This window comes from Lycorma delicatula, chromosome 13 (assembly GCF_047948215.1).
Source record: "Lycorma delicatula isolate Av1 chromosome 13, ASM4794821v1, whole genome shotgun sequence".
In the NCBI taxonomy this organism is placed as follows: domain Eukaryota; kingdom Metazoa; phylum Arthropoda; class Insecta; order Hemiptera; family Fulgoridae; genus Lycorma; species Lycorma delicatula.
The window spans coordinates 52,389,611-52,409,877 of record NC_134467.1 but is presented as its reverse complement, the minus strand read 5'-3'; the positions used below and the strand labels follow the sequence as shown (position 1 = coordinate 52,409,877).

Sequence of the window (20,267 nt, the reverse complement as noted above, 5' to 3'; positions counted from 1 at the left end):
AACTGGATTTGGTTTCAGTTAGGTAGCGATAATGGGAATCTATTCAAATAAGATTACAGGAAAATTCCAGTACTACTCATTATTTATTAGACAAAAAGATTTACATAAATAATCCTACAGGGGTAAATAAAATTAATTATCTGACGAAGGTCTGGTTGATAAATACCTAAAAATCGATAAATTACATTTTTAAACGGTAACAGTAACATATTTAACAGTAACTCATGCGATAAGAATTATCAAGATCTAATTACAAGGATTTAGTTGTTTTTATTTTACTTTTTATACCTTAGATCTTAATCTTTTAATTTTTCTTTGCAGTAATGTTGTTTATTTGATAAAATTTTGAGATCATTTGATCGGCTGTTATATATTCTAATACTTATAATATAACTATTTTTATTAATCTTTGCTTTCAGTATATGCTTATTAGTTGTCCTACTGTTTGTGTTAAGAAATTTGTGTATTTTTTGTTATAATTGTACCGCAAAGACTAGAAAGCAGCGGTTAAGATCATCAGATAGTCTTTTATAATAAACGTGATCTTTTATAATTTTCAATAGTATTTTGAAGTCTGTAATAAATTTAGGTAATTCCTCTAAGCTCCTCCCCGATCAGTTATTCCTTAACTGATAAGACTGAAAAAAAAGCATAGTAAATCGTTTTCAGTGTTTCTGTTTGCATGTTCGTAGCTATTTTAAAAACGTAGATACAAATCTAATAAATATTAATGATTTAATCATTATATTATTAATAAACCGATTATCTAATTTTATTATTAAAGAATCCGATGTGCTTGTTCCGTTTTAGATAGAACTAAGATAATCCACAAGTACTTAAAGTTGTTCACTCTTTTCAATTATTTTCACTTATTTTATATGTAGATTTTTTCAATATAGATTTTTTCCTATATTCAGAGATTAGCTAATTAATGCTAACCGGTTAGCTATCCTTTCTAAGTATTTGTCCATTTTCAACTCTACCGTATTCTACGAATCATCTGTATTGTCGGTGTAGATTGGAATAGTGTTTTCCGGCATATCTTACTAACAGATTATTATTAACATACAGACTACTAAATAGTAGCGGTCCCGGTAGGTATTGTTCCTTGAGGGTCAATCCATATCATATCATCCAGGTCGTGAAAACCACGGTCTCAGAATGTCATGAAAATTTTTTTATTTGTTCTATTTGCCATCCTTATTAACCGTGTAAAGTTTTATTTTGTTATCTTAAATATTTTTTAAGTTTGTTATAAAATACGTTATTGTTGTTTCTGAGGCTTTTAGTGACTGACGATTTAGTAAAAAACTAACGACTTTTCAATTTTCATCGCATCACAATGGTTTTTTCACTAAAATTTTCAGAAAAATATATAGAATAAGGTAAAAATGCATTTAGCAACTTATCTCTCAATCGCTGCAGTAAATATAAGTTCAAACCTGGATTTTATATTTTTTTTGAAGGAAAAACGTAAAAATTAAAATTGTGATTTAAGATAAAAGGCGCTACAAAAACCAAAGTATTTTTTTTTTATGAAAATTGACAAAGTTGTGAGTTTTTTTACTAAACCAATGTCGCCATCGCTAAAAGCGTCAGAATCATCAGTAACATATTTTTTAACAAATTTAAAAAATTAATAACATAAAAAGTAATTAAGTATCAAAGTAAAATTTTACACTGTTAGCAAGGGTGGCAAATAAAAAAAAAAATTTATGACATACTGAGATCATGGGTTTCCTTTTAATTTTTAGGTGGATGATTTGAAACGGACTGACCTTCAAGGAATTCATGTTGCTATTTTGTTGTAATCTCAATTATTTTTTCTAACTTTCTGTTGTCTGTTATATAAATAACCTATCAGTGGTTTGTGTACATTTCCTTAGCGATAAAGTTTCTTTCAATAGAATTTTGTGATTTAATATTGTATCAAACATTTTTCGTGAAATCCAAGAATGTTATTGCTATTGGTTTACTTTTACCAGGTTTGCGATATATGTTGTCAGTAATGTAACAAATGATTGATTTAATTTTTTTTAATAAAATCAGATGTCCCATTATAGATTGTACTTTCCAGGAAGTTTTGGTATATTTGATATAGGTTTACAGTTAAATGCGCCAAATCAGCATTATATGTATCATCTTAGCTTTATTCACTGTATCTGGCCAAATAGATAAATAGATTTTTCTATACCTATATTAAAATATATGATTATCTACTCGATCATTTTTAATTTTTATATTATCAATTAATTTTCGTATTTCACTGCGATCAATAGGTTTAATAAATAATCTCTGTTCGTTTTATTTTTAAAATAAGAGATCGCTTAATTTTTATACTTATTTTGTTCTTACTTTACAAACGTATGAAGAATCCACCGAGTTAGCTATTTCCATCAGTTTGATCATTTTTTGATCGTTTTCATCATATATGTGACTTACGACACATCTTTCTTACAGAGTTTAGAATTTATGATTTTCAACAGTCGCCCGTTGTTAATATTATTATTCTTATCAATAAGGTTTTTTAATGTTTAATTTTAGCAGCCTTGATGACCGTTTGAAATCTTTACTTAGTATTTTATATCAATTATTAATTTCAGTGAATATTTTAATCTTTAAAAAAGTCCTCTGATGTTCAACCCTCAAATTTTCCCCAAAAATATATTATTTGAAATGCGATGCTAATGTACTAATATTAACAAATTTTGGTTATCGCTTTATTTTGTTGAGCGACTTTGCTTCAAAAATTAAAATTAAAAGCTCTAAATATTATCAAAATGCATTTACAAGTATATTCGATTCACCGAATTGAAAAACTAGTCGCCTAACTTGACCGGCAACCGGGAAAGTTATGCTATTCATCGCCGGCTTTATTTCATCTATCAGTAGCTTTGTTTATGCGTCGATGAAATAACTTTCCAATTTTTTCGACTAGTTTTATCGTACGGTTTATTTAGTCTGTTAAACTGTACGCCTCTTTCTCCATTTTTAGTTTTGACTTTAGTAATATTTACAAATAAAGGATAACGATCTGTAATAGGGTTCATTAATCTAAGGGTTTCGGTGATTTCAATAACCGTTTCATTACAATTGTTCTCAGACGGTCTGATTATATTATGAAAACCTGTTACTATGACCTTTTAATAAAAATTCTTGGTTAACACTATTCAGTTACAATAAATCAGTACCGTAATCTCTGAGAATTAAATTATTTTTAATATTTATTTTTATTTTAAGAGTATTTCAAAGTATACGAATTCTGGTTTCGGTAGATCATGAGAACTACATGATGAAGAAATCTACATATTGTTATCTATTCTTATATAACAGTTAGGAATTGTGAAACTACCGGTTTCTATTCGGTATTTTTAACATTTTCTGCGATAACATTCAACTGCATTGTGTGATTTATTTATCTTTAGTTATTGTAATACATTTCACAGCCAGATATTGATAGTCGTTATAATATTCTTGATTCTACGTTTCAGGGCATACTATAACGTTTGGTTTGTTTTTTAAACTCTATAAATATTTCAAGTTTAGAAAAATTGCCGTTTAGGCTTCTTATATTAAGATGTAAAATCGATTTATCTTTATTATTTGTGTCTTTATTGAGAGTTTGAGATCACGATAAAAACCTTTGTTGTTGAACGGTTTCTTGATGATTAGTTTCAACAAAATGGCTAATAATACCGATTGTTGGCTAATAGTATGCATTGGCTGTAGGATGATCTTAATGTGCTAGACGGTGAAGTTGGCTTCATTGTCTTTCCTTTCTGTTGAAGAATTTCTACTTCATTTGAGTACGATAAAGCAGGTTTTGCGGGATAATCCATTTTCAATCTTTTCAATTCGGCCTTTAAAAAATCTTACACGCAGCGATATCAATTGTGATATTATATATATGTCGTAATTGATTTTATATCTTGTATTACTGAAAATACAGTTTGGAATTTAATATTTTGGCTATTGCAAGTACTAAGTTTACATGGCCTTGGAACAGTTTAAGCAAATTGAATTGTTAGGACATTTTGTACTATTTTGTCCAAATCTTCCACAATTAAAACACGGTCTTCCATTTATAATATAATGCGCCTTTGATATACTACAAACACTTAATTTCTCTGCTATGCTTTTATATTTCAGCCGGTGCTTCCATTTTTATTTTTTATTTTTTTTTTTTTTACTTGCACACATATTTTTTTACAGTTTTCATATTTGAAATTTCTTTCATTTATTACCTTGTTTGATTCCTTGTAGGTCCATTTTCAAATTATCTCCAGAGTATTTTTAATTTTAGTTAATTGGCCGTTCGGTTTGAATCTTGAAACCTATTTGACGATATGTTTTTTGCAACATTTTTTCAGCGATATTTTTTCACTTTCATCATTAATGCGGTTAAAAATTACTTCATCATCATTTTTCTAAAATATTTTGTTTGTAACTTTTTTACTTTGTTAAAAAACCGAGTTAGATATTCCTTGATGTCTGGTTTACGATCTTTATATTTTTCACTATTATTCTAGGAACACGCTTCTGTTGAAGTTTAATATTAATAGTCGCTTCAGCAAACTGTTATTTTTTTTATAATTAACATTAGATCCTTTTTGTCTTACGAAGTTCTTTCAGCAGTGAACTTTTATGTTATAGTTAAGCGATACATTAACCTTTTTAGTAAACCATTTTCGGTTTTCACGGTATAAAATTCTGCGTTATTAAGATAACGCAGAATTACATTTTTAATTTCATTTACTATAGCCATTTTTGTCGTCTTATTTAGCATAATGTCATAAATTTTGGAGTTTAGATTCTGACGCATATGTTAAGTATATATTACTAATGTTTCAATGTTAATTTTACAAAATCACTGTGTCAGTACACATTTTCACAAATAATACATGTAATTGTCTCTGTATTTTTTTTGGGGTGATATTTGTAAATCTTTCATTTTCTACGGGTAGAGTCTTTCCCCTCCGATGCCATCTATTAGCGTATTGTAATAAATATGATGGGGGGTTTTTTTGGGGATATTTTCTTTAATTTGATGTATATTGTTATCTTCTTATTCTCTATAAGTTCATAGTTTATCTTTCTGTAAAAGTCTTTAGTAAAAGGTGAATGATTTTGAGAAATAAGTTGAGACCAGTATAATGAATTTAAAATTTGTGATAAAAAAAAGCCTCATTAGCGATTAGAATTGTTCACTAGCAAATCAAATTGATGTTGCTGATCGTTCGATAGCCTCTGTAAATAACTGAATATACAAAATTAGATAACAGAGTTTTGACGACCGAGCCGCCAATTATAGGCCCAAAATGCCGGTAGAATCGATTAATCTACTGCCGTGATCAAAGACAACAAAACAATTTATATCGATTTCTTTCGAATGTAAAATAAAAATTTTCTCGTACTTATTTGATGAAAAAACGCAGTTTAGTTGATTACTGAACTGCAAAATACGGTCTAAAATTTATTTAAAAACTTCATTGTTTTCACAAAAGAAAATTAAAAAAAAGCTCATCCCCTCCAATAGTAAGCCTATAAAATTATAATTCTTTAATATTTAATATTATATTTTAATTATTAATAAAGAGTACGAAAAAGATATAGTATACCTAGAAAAAATATAAAATTTGAAAAAATTCAATTTCATTAAAATTATTTTTCAATTATCATATGTTTAGATTATTTAAAGACTTCTGATTTAAAAAAAAATATCGTAATATATGTATACATAATTATACACGCTATCTGAAAAGTCCCACACGGTAGGTGAAATCACAGTATTTGTTCATTATCCCTTCAATTGAATTCCGGATAGGTCTGGAGCTGAATTGCAGGTTTGAACATCCTGGGACGATAATAAATGTTTACGGCTCGGCATCATATGAGGCACCAGGATGGAGGTCATATGATGCCGATATACTGACATACAGGATAGGACATACTGTACACCTGGAACTTCAGATACCTCTAGAATGAAAAGTCCATTCCGTTCAAATCTGGAAACCGCGGATCCCATTCGACAGGTCCTGTGTTCAAGAAAGGTTTCATCCGACCGGTGTCATACAGCACTTGTAATGCGGTGAAGCTCCGTCTTGCGTGAGCCGTTCAGAATGCTCCGTCGATATTCAGCGCGGGTATCGGCCGATCTAAGCGTTTTTCTGGTATTTTTTGCCGTTCACATTTCCTTCAAAAAAATACGGGCCGATGATAAAATTGTTCCAGATGTCTCACCGCACCGCTGTACGATCAGACTCCTGCTGTATGCAGGGATGATACCGATGGGGCGACCAGTAGCACGGATTTTGTCCGTCGTCTTCACCTTCCGCATAAAAATTAGTCTCTTAGAAAACATTACAGACGATGGGGAAGTCTGCGTTCTCCGGTAGAAAAGCCAGCTGCACGTTTCCATCGTACGATCAGGATTATATTTTGATAAGCGTTTCGCGAGTCGGAGCTGGAACGGGGGAAATTTTTCCTTCCTCAGGATATCGTGGACGGTGGATCGAGCGGAACGTTTAGTTCCGGATCGGATCGCCGTAGACCTTGGCGGTTACGGCTTCCGGTTAAACGTAGAAAAACATGGTGCTTCTACCTCGAAATAATTTATCGTTTGGGGTATGACAGAGTTCTAAGTACCGGGGAAGCGGGCGACTCAAAGCGTTATGTATTTTAAAGGACATTGGAATACAAAAAAACATTTCAGGCACTGACAACGCGCACCAAAATGATCACGATTTCATTTTCTATAGCGGTAGCGGCACTAGTTAAATTTGTTTATTTTAAGATTTCCGTATTTATTAATACTTTCTTTTTCCTGTTTAGCCTCCTGTATTACCGTTCAGATAATACTTCAGAGGATGATATGTACGAGTGTAAATGAAGTGTAGTCTTGTACGGTGTCGGTTCGACTGTTCCTGACGTGTGCGGTTAATTGAAACCCGACCGCCAAAGAACACCGGTATTCACGATCTAATATTAAAATCCGTGTAAAAATAACCGACTTTACTAGGACTTGAACGCTGGACTCTCGACTTCCAAATCGGCTGATTTGGGAAGACGCGTTCACCACTAGACCGACCCGGTGATTTATTCTAATTAATAATTAATATACTAATTATACTACGTATAATTATCGTAACTTGGCAACAAAACAATTTTATTGTTTAAATACTTTTTTTAATGAAATATATCCAAATTTTACATAAATTCAAAGGTAGTAATGAAGTTTTTTTTGAAATAAACAATGTTTTGTGAATAAAAAGAGAAAATACGATTTAATTCCGACAGTATATAATGCCGTTAAATATCTACAAAAGTATAAAATAGGACAAAATTATAAATTTACGAGCATATCATCGTCATCGTTATTTTACAAAATTATGATAAAATGTTAGAAAACGAGAACAACGTAAAATACATAGAAAGAGAATGTTTGAAATTGGTTAAGTATGCAATTTATCGTGCTTTATCTAAACAGTTATTAGAAACATCATCGTCCGGTGGATTTCTATTAAAGTTAGGCGCTAATTTTGATAATAACAAAAGAGAAAATGAAGAAAATAAAATTAAAAAACAAATTTCAGCAAGAGATGATACGCGCATAGATAATTCAAGCAAAAAAACTTGTAGAATAATAATAAAAAAAGTAGTGCGGCAAACTTGTAACGCTAGATCAAAAAAGAACCGCGATAAAAGTAAATTAAAAATCAAAACTAAAACGAAAAATAATAAAACGTTAACTTCAAGTTATAAACAAAAATTAAGTAATCGTGACGATACTAATACAGATGACACCTGTATAAACAGACATTATATTACGATGCTGAAAAAATATATTCTATCCGACGGCAAAAAATGGACTCGATGCGCTTCAGATGTATTTACGAATAATAATTCACCTGTTAGTTCGAAAACGATACGTTTAAGAAGAAATGAAAGTCTATTAGCCAAAGAAGTTAAAAAAACAAATAAATAACAGTAAGAACAAAAAGGAATGTTAATCGGCCGATTTTTAGTTTATCAATATTTAAATATCAATAAATCTCGGATAAAATATATAATAGAATTTATTTCAAAATAATTTGTTTTCTGCACACCGTGTCCTGCTGATTAATTTATTAATTAGTTCTCTTAAGTAATCGACAAATCACGGTGTTTTTTTCTTATTTGCTTCAAATAATCTTTATTTTCAACGTTTCGTTTTATTAGTTATTTTAAAAAAAATAATTTTTCAAGTCCAAAAATTAAAAAAGCTAGATACCGCTGTTTAGTTTATATCGAGAAACGATTTCGTCGTATCGATGTTACATTCGTTCCGGCTACGTTTCAAAATTATTCCTTATTTATTTAATACTGCGGATACTTCTCAAATAAGGAAATGTTTCGTCGACAAATATTCTTCTAGGCCAGTGTCCCCAGCCTCCAAACTCTTCTATCCCGCCGATTTTCCTCCTTCAAATTCCTTCTCTCCATCGCCTTCAGATATTCACCGCTTTGGAGGCCGTCCACGTTTCCTCCTCTCTCCTGGAGTCCGTTCCGATATACTCCTCCGTTCTCAGAACACCCCCGTATCGTTTTAATCTACTCCCCTCCAAAACTTCTTCTGATCTCGTTTATTTCGCGTCGCATTCTAGAAACTCCACGACTCCTGCGCGGCACATTCGTCTCCGCAACCGACAACCTTCCTTCATCTCTTTTTCTAATTTCCCGAGCTTCTGACCCGTACAATAAAATGCTCTCGATAACGCTCTTGCGTGACCTATATTTATACCTTCAGAACGCAAAAAAGAGTTGCGCTTCTGGATAGCCATCCGCTCCCAAAGCTATACGATGATTTACATCTTTTTCATTATCCTGTGACAATATAGAGCCGAGGTGCATCAGCCTATCGACAGTCGTCTTTTGCACCGGCCACTAGATACTTCGTCGTACTAAAATTTATCTTCAATTCCCGCTTGATAAAGGTTTTCGTCAATTTTCTTGTGTAGGTGTTATCAAACCGATCTGATGCTACGATGACCCGATCGTCTGCAAACGACGTGTATATAATATATATATATATATATATATATACTCGCCATTTACCTTCGCTTCCATCCTTCTACATTTTTTCCGCCATTCTTTCATTACTTATCCAAGTAAAGCTTGAACAGAGCGGGAGAAGGGCATCAACCTTGAGGTAAACCCTTATTAACTTTAAAAAACTTTGACAGAAGTTTTCCTACTTTAACAGCGCTTACTTGTTTCTCATACGTACGTCAGATGAAGTGTTGAGAGTGTGCGAATGGAGTATTGTAGAGTATTTTTAACAGACGTCTCGAGGGGCAGGAAATGCCAAAGGTATGGATACCGGCATATATTATTTCAATATATAAGAACGAAGCTAGAACAGACTGTAGGAACTATAGAGGGATAAGTGTCACGTCGTCTATCGGGTTTTACATTTATAATTCGTACGGACGAATTATAAATGAGAATAGAGAGGGAGATAGTGATCGGAGAGCCGGCTGGTTTTACGTGCAGTAATATTTTTATTCTGAGACGACTATTAGGTAAAAGGATAGCGAGAAGTTTGGAGAGCCACCCGGTTTTCGTAGACCTTTTTTTCCTGTTTAGCCTCCGGGAATCACCGTCGGGTATTACTTCAGAGGATGATACGTACGAATGTAAGTGAAGCGTTGTCTTGTACGGTCTCAGGTCGACCGTTTCTAAGATGTGCGATTAATTGAAACCTAAGTGCCAAAGAACACCGGCATCCACGTTCTAGTATTCAAATCCGTATAAAAGTAACCGCCTTTACTAGGATTTGAACGTTGGAATTCTCGACTTCGAAATCATCTGATTTGTGAAGACGCGTTCACCGTTAGACCGACCCGGTGGGTATCACATTATCTATTAACTTCATTATTCTTTTTCCCTTCCGAAGCGGTTGTCGGGATTTCTTTTCCTACGACCGCATGTCCTAACCGGTTCCCTTTTCTTTTGTGTACTTTCCACGTAAGCGCTCTTTCTTCTTGAATCCTGTTCGTTACTTCATTTCTTTATTTATCCTTCTTACTTTCTCCATATCCGCATCCAAAAATTTTCAATCCGGATCCTGTTCCTCTTTCTCTTCGTCCGCGCTTCACTTCCGTACAATAAAACGCCATACATAGCGTTTGGCTTATCTCTTCCGTAACTCAAATCCAGACTTTTACCGTATTGTAATTTCTTCTTTTTATCCGAGGGATTCCTTTGTACACTCATAGTCACTCGCGGTTTTTACATAAATCATCGCGTACGATTTATTTTATTTTATTTATCGATTCGTCTACTTTTTCCATCGATAGGATGGCTCGCAAAAAACAATACAAATTAAAAAAAGTAACGTTATATTGGTCGTCGGTTCTGACGAGTCGTAATCGTTCGTCGAGAATAATTCGCTATTCGACAAAGGTGCCCGTCACTTGTTTTTCGTTTCAAAGCCGGTTTGGCATTATGCGCGATAGTTACTGGTGTTTAACGTTGTCTGAAGCGGGGGTTTTCTTTTCGATCTTCAATTCCAGCGTTTGCTGCACCCGGTAGTCGTTTGAAATCGGTATTTTCATATTCTTCTAGAAGGCGTAAGAGATGTTTCTCCCGATTTTACTGGGGTTTTTGCCCGTTTTCTGCTCGTTTGTCCTCTTTTTAATTTCACGCTTCATATTATCAAGCGTTTTCTTTATTTTTTCGATACTTTCTTTTCTGTAGACCGTTAAAATTCTTTTAAAATGTATGCCCGTGCTTTTTCTTTAGCGTAAATAAATTTAGGCCAAAACCTTATTTAAACTTCTCAATACGTTTACTAACATCGCCGTAGCCGTGATTCGGATGAAAGTTGCGTCTCTTTTTTGCTCGACCCTGTAAACGGTATTGAACGGCGCGGATTATACGATATAAATGAGGCGATTTATTTAACGCGCGATCGAATGACATCATCGTAGACGGAGAAGAATCGTATTCAAATAAATAAAAATGAATACGTGTCATCAGAAAAAAATATACTTACGGCTATAAGTAATCGTTTATTCACCTACTTTTAAGAAATTACGACCGGTAATCTGTATACTTTATTGACATTATCCGATGTCTGCTATTATTAGTTCAGCCTATTATATTTAAAAAAGGAGATAAAGTAAACGCTACAATTACGGTCGTATACCTTTGTCGCGTGCCGATTACAAGATCTTCTCAAAGATTTTAACGGATTGGGTGCAAGTTATATCTGAAGCGACATCGTTGAAAAAACAAAATGGTTTTTTGAAGGGGCGTTCACCGCATCGATAACGTTTTCACTTAGTAGCAGATTATTGAAAAAAATAATCTCTCCAGAAAATTATGAAGCATTTCTCCAACTCGGTTTCTTTAAATATGCAACATTCAATCATACGTTCAATTCATTTTTAATCTCATCTGCCTGAAGGTGTTAAATTATGTTTCTACCGCATTTACAGTAAGTAGTTTTATTCTTGTACGTTAATATTTACTAATATAAATACAGATATTTACTACTAATATAAATTAGTAGACGATTTATTGTATATAAATTACGCGACAGGGCAGCGGTGCGAAGGGTTAATAGATATCTAAGGAGGAATCTTTAAAAGAGTATTATTTTAAAGCTCTTATCAGATTTTCGACACTTCCTTATTAACTCATCGTGATGTGGCGATAAAAATCTACATAATTACCGATTTTATTTTAATAAAAACGACTGCGTGTAAGAGCTTTTGGTTTGCTTGGCATTTCTTTCGCCACCACCCCGTTCGGTCGTCCTAAAGCGTAAGACCGAATGTCTGTGCCGCAAACGGCTGCTGAGCCTCGAACAGTTTAGCGATCGGTATCCTAAATAGCTCCTAGAGCTTACCTAACAGCGTGAGCGGACTAAGCGCGGTGCCGTACACCATCGGCTTACGCGTCCTAACCGCTCAGTTGTCATATATTTGCTAAAACGGGTAGCGCACCCCCTCGATTACTAAAAATATATATGACATCGTAAATTAAAATTTTTTTCGTCTGGACAGCAATTCGCTGCCACGCCCAGGTCGCTTTAATACGGTGGACAGGTCGTACCTGTCCACCGTATTAAAGCGCTTGGAGCCTTAATTGCTTGGTGATCAGCCATAATATCTCTAGGTTAGTTTCCCACAGCGGTACGGTCGGAGTCTTTTCCCCTTAGGTAAACTACTGATGTCGGTTGAAAAAAGCAACCGCATCAAGGAACTCCTACACGGATCGACAATGCGGCTCTCGCCTCGTGTGAGCGGCCAATTTTCCCCTTGACCTCTAAGTTCCAAGGTGGCCCGGTTTCTGGCCCTCCCCAAGAGCAGGGCAGTGTGCAAGAACCGAAAAAAGTATGTGCGGCAGGCCGGCATAGAGTTGTATAACTATATCGGGTTTGTCCTGTATAAGTTTTTGTTTCAAATACGCCGCACGGTTTTTAGACGTACATAATTATACGATATTTATAGTAGAACCGAGGAAAAGAGGAGATTTTCAGTAAAAAAAACCGGGTACCGATTTGATCAAATTACGTTTTTACCTTAAAAGACATGCGGTATTAAAATTATATTATCGCTTAACATAAAAACATAATTTTTTTAATAAAAAAAAAAGTGAGTTCCATTTAATTCCCTCCCTCCCTTGCTTGACTGCTACCTCGTATATCATTTCTAATAACGCCCACGACTTAAAAATAATAGTTATAATTATAAAAAGAAATTATAAAAAGATTCAAACAAATTGTTAAATTCTCAATTCCTGTGTCACGGGCATTTTTTTTAAAAAAAAAAAGGTTTCCCGGCGTGCATTAATATTTATTAGGAAATGTTTATAAGGAAAGTAAGTATTAGGAAATATTTATTTAAACTCGATGGTTTTTGTTCTGAAAAATTGAATAAAATGGACTCAGAATTTTACCTCCGTATTTTCACAAGTGTGTGCTTGTGTATGCTAGCTAAACTTATAGTTATTTTTGTGTTACTATATAGCTGTCCGACGGTTGAGACGTGTCCATGTATTCGACGTAGGATCTGCGTAGCGGTTTGGAATCTAACACCGTCGTATCTAATTTCTTGTTACTTTTTCTTTTTATTCTTTGTTATTAATGTTTGTTCTGTGGACTATACGGCGCTGAAATTAATGTTTTGTGATTTATTACGGCTTGAAATTTCATACAGGACTTTAACTTTAATTACAACTATTGTATATTACTTATTTTGGGGATTCCTTAAAGATCTCCTTACCGCGTGGTTTTGCCAGAAAATTTACCTACGGCTCCGCAGGGGACCCGATTGTAAATATAATAGTAAACAAGTATTTTCACGATATCCATCGTAAAACAGAAAAATTCGGTTACGAAAAACATTTTTTTTTTAGGTTTGATGTACAACTTTGTAAACCGACTAATAAGCGCGTAAATTTTATTATCGAAACTTTTAGACTTATAATAAAGTCTGTTAAAAACGAAAAAAGAAGAAAACTTTTAACGCTAAAACGTTATGAATTTGTAAAAATTGAAAAACAGCTGTTTGTAGAAAAATAAATTCAGACGTTTGAAAAAGTAAAATACTTTTAATTTACTTTAAAAAGAATATTCACCGAGTTTTATACCCTCTCCTTTTCCGTTTAGCCTCCGGAACCGCCGTAAGGTATTTCTTGAGAGGATGACGTGGTGAATGTAAACGAAGCGTAGTCTTGTACGGTCCACGTCAGCCGTTCCTGAGATGTTCGGTTAATTGAAAAACCCGACCGCCAAAGAACACCGGTAGAAAATTATTTGCACCCTCTGAACTCGTAAAACAAATTTTTTTTTCCGTAACGCGAATGTCCCAACTTCCGGTTGTTTATCGGGTTTTGATTTTTAAATTGAATTCTATAAAAAAAACCTAAAACAGAAATTCAATCGGAAAACGGAACGACTCGATCGCGGGATTAAAACTAAAAACTATACTTTCGGTTCCGTTTTGAAAGAAATATTAATTACAAAAATGAATCGGCGCGTTTGAAAAGTAACAACTATATACCTGTCGTGCACTACGTAACGTCGAATTGCGTTACAATAGTTGTTGGAAACGGTTCTCGTGAACGTCCAAACGTATCCGTACACGTTTCTTCTTGTTCTCGAAGACTCTCGTAACTTTTTCACGCGGAATGTTTTCGTTGATTTTATTTTACGAGTAAATATATCGGTAACGAGACCGATATCACCATCGCTAATGAACCGACTCGCTCGGTTTGTTCTACGATTTCTTCGACTTTTTCAGCGATAAGCCGACCAGAGCGAAGCGCATCGTCAGATTGAAAACCGTCGAACCGGGTTTGTATCGCACGTATTTATACCGCATCGTGTCCGTAAACATCCTACAGATAGCGCTGTAGTAGAGCTAATCGCACTAAAAGAGAAAGTATTGTAATCGGTCTGATTTCGGGATACCAAAAAACCGGACGAAATGTGTGTTTTCCGGATCTGTGTGTTCGGTGTCGGCCTCTAAATCACCTTATATTTCTACAACTACCGGACGGATTTCGACCAAACTTTGTCAGATTACTTCTATATATGGGGCATCGATGCCGTTAAATTTCAACAAAAGGTCAACGTTTTGATACTGTAGACCAAGGTCGCTCTCAGTATCTCGAGATCGACCGATTAAGGTCGCATTTTTCTTAGGCGTATTTGTTAACGGTTAAAAAATAACAATATTTACAACAAAAAACATTTTTGCACGATCGCAACCCTCCTTCAATAAACGCTGTTGTTGTCATCTGCTGTGTTGTGACGTCGCAGGTGAGCGGTAGAATTAAATAAATTAATAATATTTAAAGCGCAAAAACGTAACTCGCTCTGGCCCGATCTCGAACTCGATTTTCCGCTTGACTCGGTACCTGATGCGTTAAGCCTCGCGACTACACGGTCTGCCGACCGTACAAGCCAAATTTTTTCTACGTAAGTAGTGAAATTACGTTAGTTTGGTAAGTGCCGCTAGTAAATACGCACCCGCGTGAATTAAATACGGTATGCAAGCGCGCTTTAGTTAGAATCGTCGAATTAAGTAAAGGAAAAAATATTTATTTAAATAAAATGTAAATATTTTAAATTAAGTTTCGAATATACGTACGTGTGTGTAAGCCGTGCGTAAGACACTACCCGCAGTTCTAGGACTTTCCCGGAACTCGGCTTTAGCCGCGTGACGCGGTTTTTTTTTAATGCGACTTGAGCCGCATTCTTCCCGTTTTTTCAGAAAAAATTCAAAATTCATTTCTTCATTTTCATTCGTTCTCAAGCCGCAATAACTATTAAATAACCTTTCAAATCGTGCAAGTATAACCAAATTTTATTAAAATTATCAAAGTTGTACGACTCTAAAAAACCGTTTACCGGAGAATACGAATAAACATTCTCCCCGATCGCATATTTAAGAATCGAACGGATTAAAATAAAAAGCGAATAAAAACACTCACTGTGTATTTAATTTTCATAATAACAATAACTATAACGATAAAAAACGATCAAATATTCTGTCTTTTTATTAACTGATAATATCTCTGTTGTTTGTTTTTCAGTTCTTCATGAGTTCCTTGTTCGACTATAACACCGTGATGTACGACGGCAATCGTATCTGCATTTTGAATCGTGGAAAGTCTGTGCGCTACTATAATACAAGTTCTGCCTTGCCGTGCTCGATCCAAAGCTTCTTGAACGACCTGTTATAACAAAATACAATTAAATAAAAAACTATAACAGCAGTCGACACGGTTATTTGGTTCAGACAAAAATAAAATATTTACCGAAACAACTCTTTTTTTTTTTGGTCGAGGATATCACGTAAGTTTCAAATTTGAGCGCGGGATATGGAAATTAAATTTTGTAGCGTGCGAAAAATTCCGTGTTCTGTTATCGAACTTGGGACCTCTTTTCTTTCACATATAAAAAAAGCCACTAAAAAACTCCGTTTTTTCCCTATTATTCTACATTATTACCGTAAACTACGCACAGCCGACGGTGGATCTCGGCTGCAGATGTTTCTTCCGCTTACGAGAAACGATCGAAACTGGATGGTTGGGACAATCGCCTCCTGATTTCACCGCGTACTATTGAACGGGGCACAGAGTGAAATGACAACCGATAGTATTTTTAACGACGGTTAAGCTCATCTGATTGCTACTGCGCATGCAGTATGTTGCTATGGAAACCGGTTTGTTTGTAACGCTTGACCGGACTTCATTTATAAATAACCTGTGGACGTTACGTAACTTCCTTGTATGCCGATTAAATTACACATATATATTTTTTGTTATTATTGAATTATTGTTTATCGTAATTTTTTTTTACGATCGGAGGTTAATAATTATTAACGATAAATCGATATATTTAAATTAAAAAAAAGAAATGAAGTCGCATTCTTACCGATGTGTTTTCCGCTTGTAAGATCAAAATATTTCATTAATTAAAATTTTATCGGGCTATAACTCTGGAACCGTTGAAAATCTTGCTATGTATGCGGTTAAGAAAAAGTCCAAAATGAAATTTTGTTGGATTTTGGGCTTTTTTTGGACACTCGGTCCGGTCGTGCTATCAAAAGGGGAGGTGCATAACTAGATGTTACAACAGTCCTAAATCCAAAATTTCAACATTCTACTGCTAATCGGTTTTAAGTTATGCGAGATACATATGTACCTACAGACGTCACGCCGAAACTAGACAAAATTGATATTTCCGTTGAAATATGAAAACCGAAATTTTACGCCATTACAATACTTGTACGCAAAATTCAGTAGATGTCACAATTAATGCTTAATTTTGTGGAAGCGATTAAAAAACATGAAGATTTCCACTATAATGTGTCATTTGTATCCTTTATATGACATCTAGCGGTAATATTTGAAATTGTAATAATCAATTTAAACGCGTTGCAAGCTTGAACCGGACCGGGTAGATTAATCCATTACAATCCCTGTCGAGACTCGGCGATGGAAACAAAGTTAGGGTTTACGCAAACATCTTTTTTTTTCATATAAAGGCCAAAAGATCTTTTAATTTTTGCGAATCAGAAGTACTAAATATTTAATACTATTCTATTGAAATACAAACAAATAATAAAAATAATCTGCTATCAAATACAAAACAGAAGTTTGTAAATTACGAATAAGTGAACGTAGTAAAGATGAAAAAATGATATAGATGCGACGGTGTCGTTGTAAGGTTGCTGTTAATCCACAGAAAAGAACGAGAATGCTCACAAGCAGACCGTTCTTCTTTACCCGGGAAGTACGCGACATCTATTTAGGGCGAAATAATGAAGCGAACATTAGAATAAAAGAGAGACCTGTGTAGGTGCGTCTACTCATTTTTTCTGAGATATTTGCTCTCCTCTTCCAGTCGTCTTACGCGTGAGCTGACAAATCTGTATCTATCCCTTCTCAAACACAGATCCCTGTTTTTAAACTTATAAAATACGTATATGGATATTTATCGTAATAATTCGACTAAAAACAAGGTTTGGCCAAAACTAAAGAACGTAATTTAAATCGGGGTCTCTTTATTTTACGGTACTTTTTCGTTTTACGTCGTCCACTTTTTTTCGCGTAGACGTTACTTAATACAGCGCGGTTTATAATGATCGATGAATAAAACATTAGAGAAAACACACTAACGTGCTGATTTATACCGTTCGTTTTAGACGCTCTTCGTATTAGCGTATTTTACATATTAAAATTGTAAGCATTATCGCTTACAATTATATATATTATCTCGACCGCAGTTGACCTATTCTCGCTTCGCTCGCTAACCTTGACTAATTAACAGTAATGTTTTGATTATTTAAAAAATAAATTCAGTAATATTTTATTTAAGTAATAAAATATTACCGTTAATTAGTGAAGGAGAGCGAGGTTTTATACCTACAGATTTGGAAGAACTGTACCTTTAAAATGATGACTCGTCTATTTGTACCGTCCTTCCTGGACCGCCTTTTTAATAACGATCGGCACACACACTTCTCTCAGGTATCCGTTATCGCTTCGCTTGACATTAACCTGCGCTCGCTAACCTTGACTGATAAATTAATATCTTTAAAATGACCGGTATAAAACTGTACGTTAGTGCGTTAATGTTTTATTCATCGATTATTATAAAACGCGCTGTATTAAGTAATTTTTTTTACGAAGAAAGAAAACGAAAAAGTACCTATTCTATAACAGATACGTGAATATATATTATTTATTTCGGAGCTTAAGGAAATCCTCAGTCGATCTCAGAATTCTGTGGGAGTAACCGTCTAAACTATAAATCGTTCTCAGCCGACCGCATAAAAATAATTTATTATTGTTACCGTTACGGGATGAAGAATGATTTGTAATCGATTCAAGGTTTACACCGCGATTAGTAAATTATTTATTCACCTTTTCGCTTTCGGTATCTAAAGCAGAAGTTGCTTCATCCAGTAGTAATATTTTTGGATCTCTAATTAGAGCTCTGGCAATCGCAATTCGTTGTTTTTGACCACCCGATAATTTACTGCCTCCAGCACCAACAGGAGTATCATATCCCTGAAATAAGAAAAAAAAAAAAATATATATATATATATATATCAATAAACTAGATTAACAAGCTTTTATTAAACTTACTGATTTTCATGAGCTTTCTGAATCCATCGGTTGTAAAATATTACGATTATCATCATTACATCGGTTGTTACAGTCAACCGGTTAAAATAATGTTTAGAATTATTAAACAGGTGAGCGACGTAACTAGTTTTAATGTTAAAAATTTACTTCTCGTTCGTAAGTGTTGAACGATAATAGTATAAATATAATATTCAAAATTATTAATTCATATTACTGATTTCTTATATCCGTCGATCGGCAAAGTTTAAAAAATTATTTCTTCGATCGTAAAAATATTATTTTAAAGAACTTAATAGTTTTATCGATGTTTAAAATCGATTCGATAATTCCCCTTATGCGGTGTTTATCGCTTTAAAATATATTCTATAATTTTAACCCTATTTTAGCCGTTAAATACGATTTTATTTATATTTTTATTAACGTTGCTATAAGTAATATATCCTAGAACAGTGATTCTCAACCTTTGTTCCACGACCCCGAGAAAGTAAAAAAAAAAAAAAAAAAAACTCGTATGAATAATTGGTGACTGTCCGATCCCGAGCAGATGAAACTTATTAAAACTATTTAACCGCGTTGATAGCGACGGGTATGAACGCGCGTGCGTGAAGTGTAAAAACACGAGCGACTTACAGGTTCCTCATAGTTTGGTCTGCTTGCATGATATTCGCTGTGAGAGCGGCATGTTCTCAGCAGTATAAAAGATGCGTAAGGGATTACAGAACGTCGGTTTAGTTCGTGCGTCGGTGCGAAGCGTGCGTCTGACTTTCATCGAGAACGATGATAATTATTGACGTTTCGGTTTTTTAATGTCCGGTCGAACGGTGTAAAGATTTTTTTCGATTAGATTCTTACGCAAAACGGATAAATCTGTGAAAAATGACGACAGCCATCAACATCCGGCGAATAGATTAGTAAAAAGACAAGATTATACGATGATATCCTGACCCCGTAGGGGAAGATACCCTACGCCACCCCCTACGTTACGAGCTCTTATGGGCTTTACCGGAGGTCCTCTTCGAAACCTCGCAGTCCGCCTCGGCCAGGATGCCACGATTAACATTCCCATCGGTATACTACTAGTTAATGAACTCAAAACAAAACGCGTCTCGCCGAGTCTTAAGCGAGACTGAAAATACCTGACTAACAAAGGAATCGAACTACCTACCCGTAGAAGGTTATTGAAATCGTCCTTTTACCGCGTCGGATGGAAACGAACAGTGCGTTGTTTGCTTTCAAGTCATCTCCGATGAAAGTACGAAGCCGTCGAAATTAATTCGACGTTCGGAAAGTAAGCATCCGGATCGCAAAAGCAAACCGTTGGAAATTTTCGAAAGAAAATTACATATTTTGAAAAGTCAACAAGCTTCTGTCTATAAATAAAGCCGTACCGATAAAAGGACACTTGAAACATCTTATTCGTAGCATTAAGAGTACCTAAGACGTTCAAACCCCATGCGATCGCAGAAAACCTCGTATTGCGTACTGTAATTCATACGGCCAGTGTTTTAAGAGGCGCGGAAGAAGCAAAAACGTTGAAAAAAAATCCCGCTTTCTAACGACACAGTATCGAGGCGAATCGATGACAATTAGATGAGTCAAATTAACAGATGGGGCAA

The 20,267-nt window shown here is 34.5% G+C and overlaps 1 protein-coding gene across 1 annotated transcript in view; it reads right to left on the bottom strand.

The window, feature by feature from the left end:
• Positions 1–15,475: 15,475 nt before the first annotated feature.
• LOC142334079 (ATP-dependent translocase ABCB1-like) overlaps positions 15,476–20,267 on the bottom strand; it is a 97,935-nt gene continuing 93,143 nt past the window's right edge. Inside the window, exons 25-26 of the mRNA XM_075381756.1 lie at positions 18,427–18,573; positions 15,476–15,729 (exon numbers count right to left, since the gene is read on the bottom strand). Of these exons, the coding sequence (XP_075237871.1) occupies positions 15,535–15,729; positions 18,427–18,573 (342 nt within the window). The 3' untranslated portion in view covers positions 15,476–15,534. The remainder of the gene's footprint in view (positions 15,730–18,426; positions 18,574–20,267) is intronic.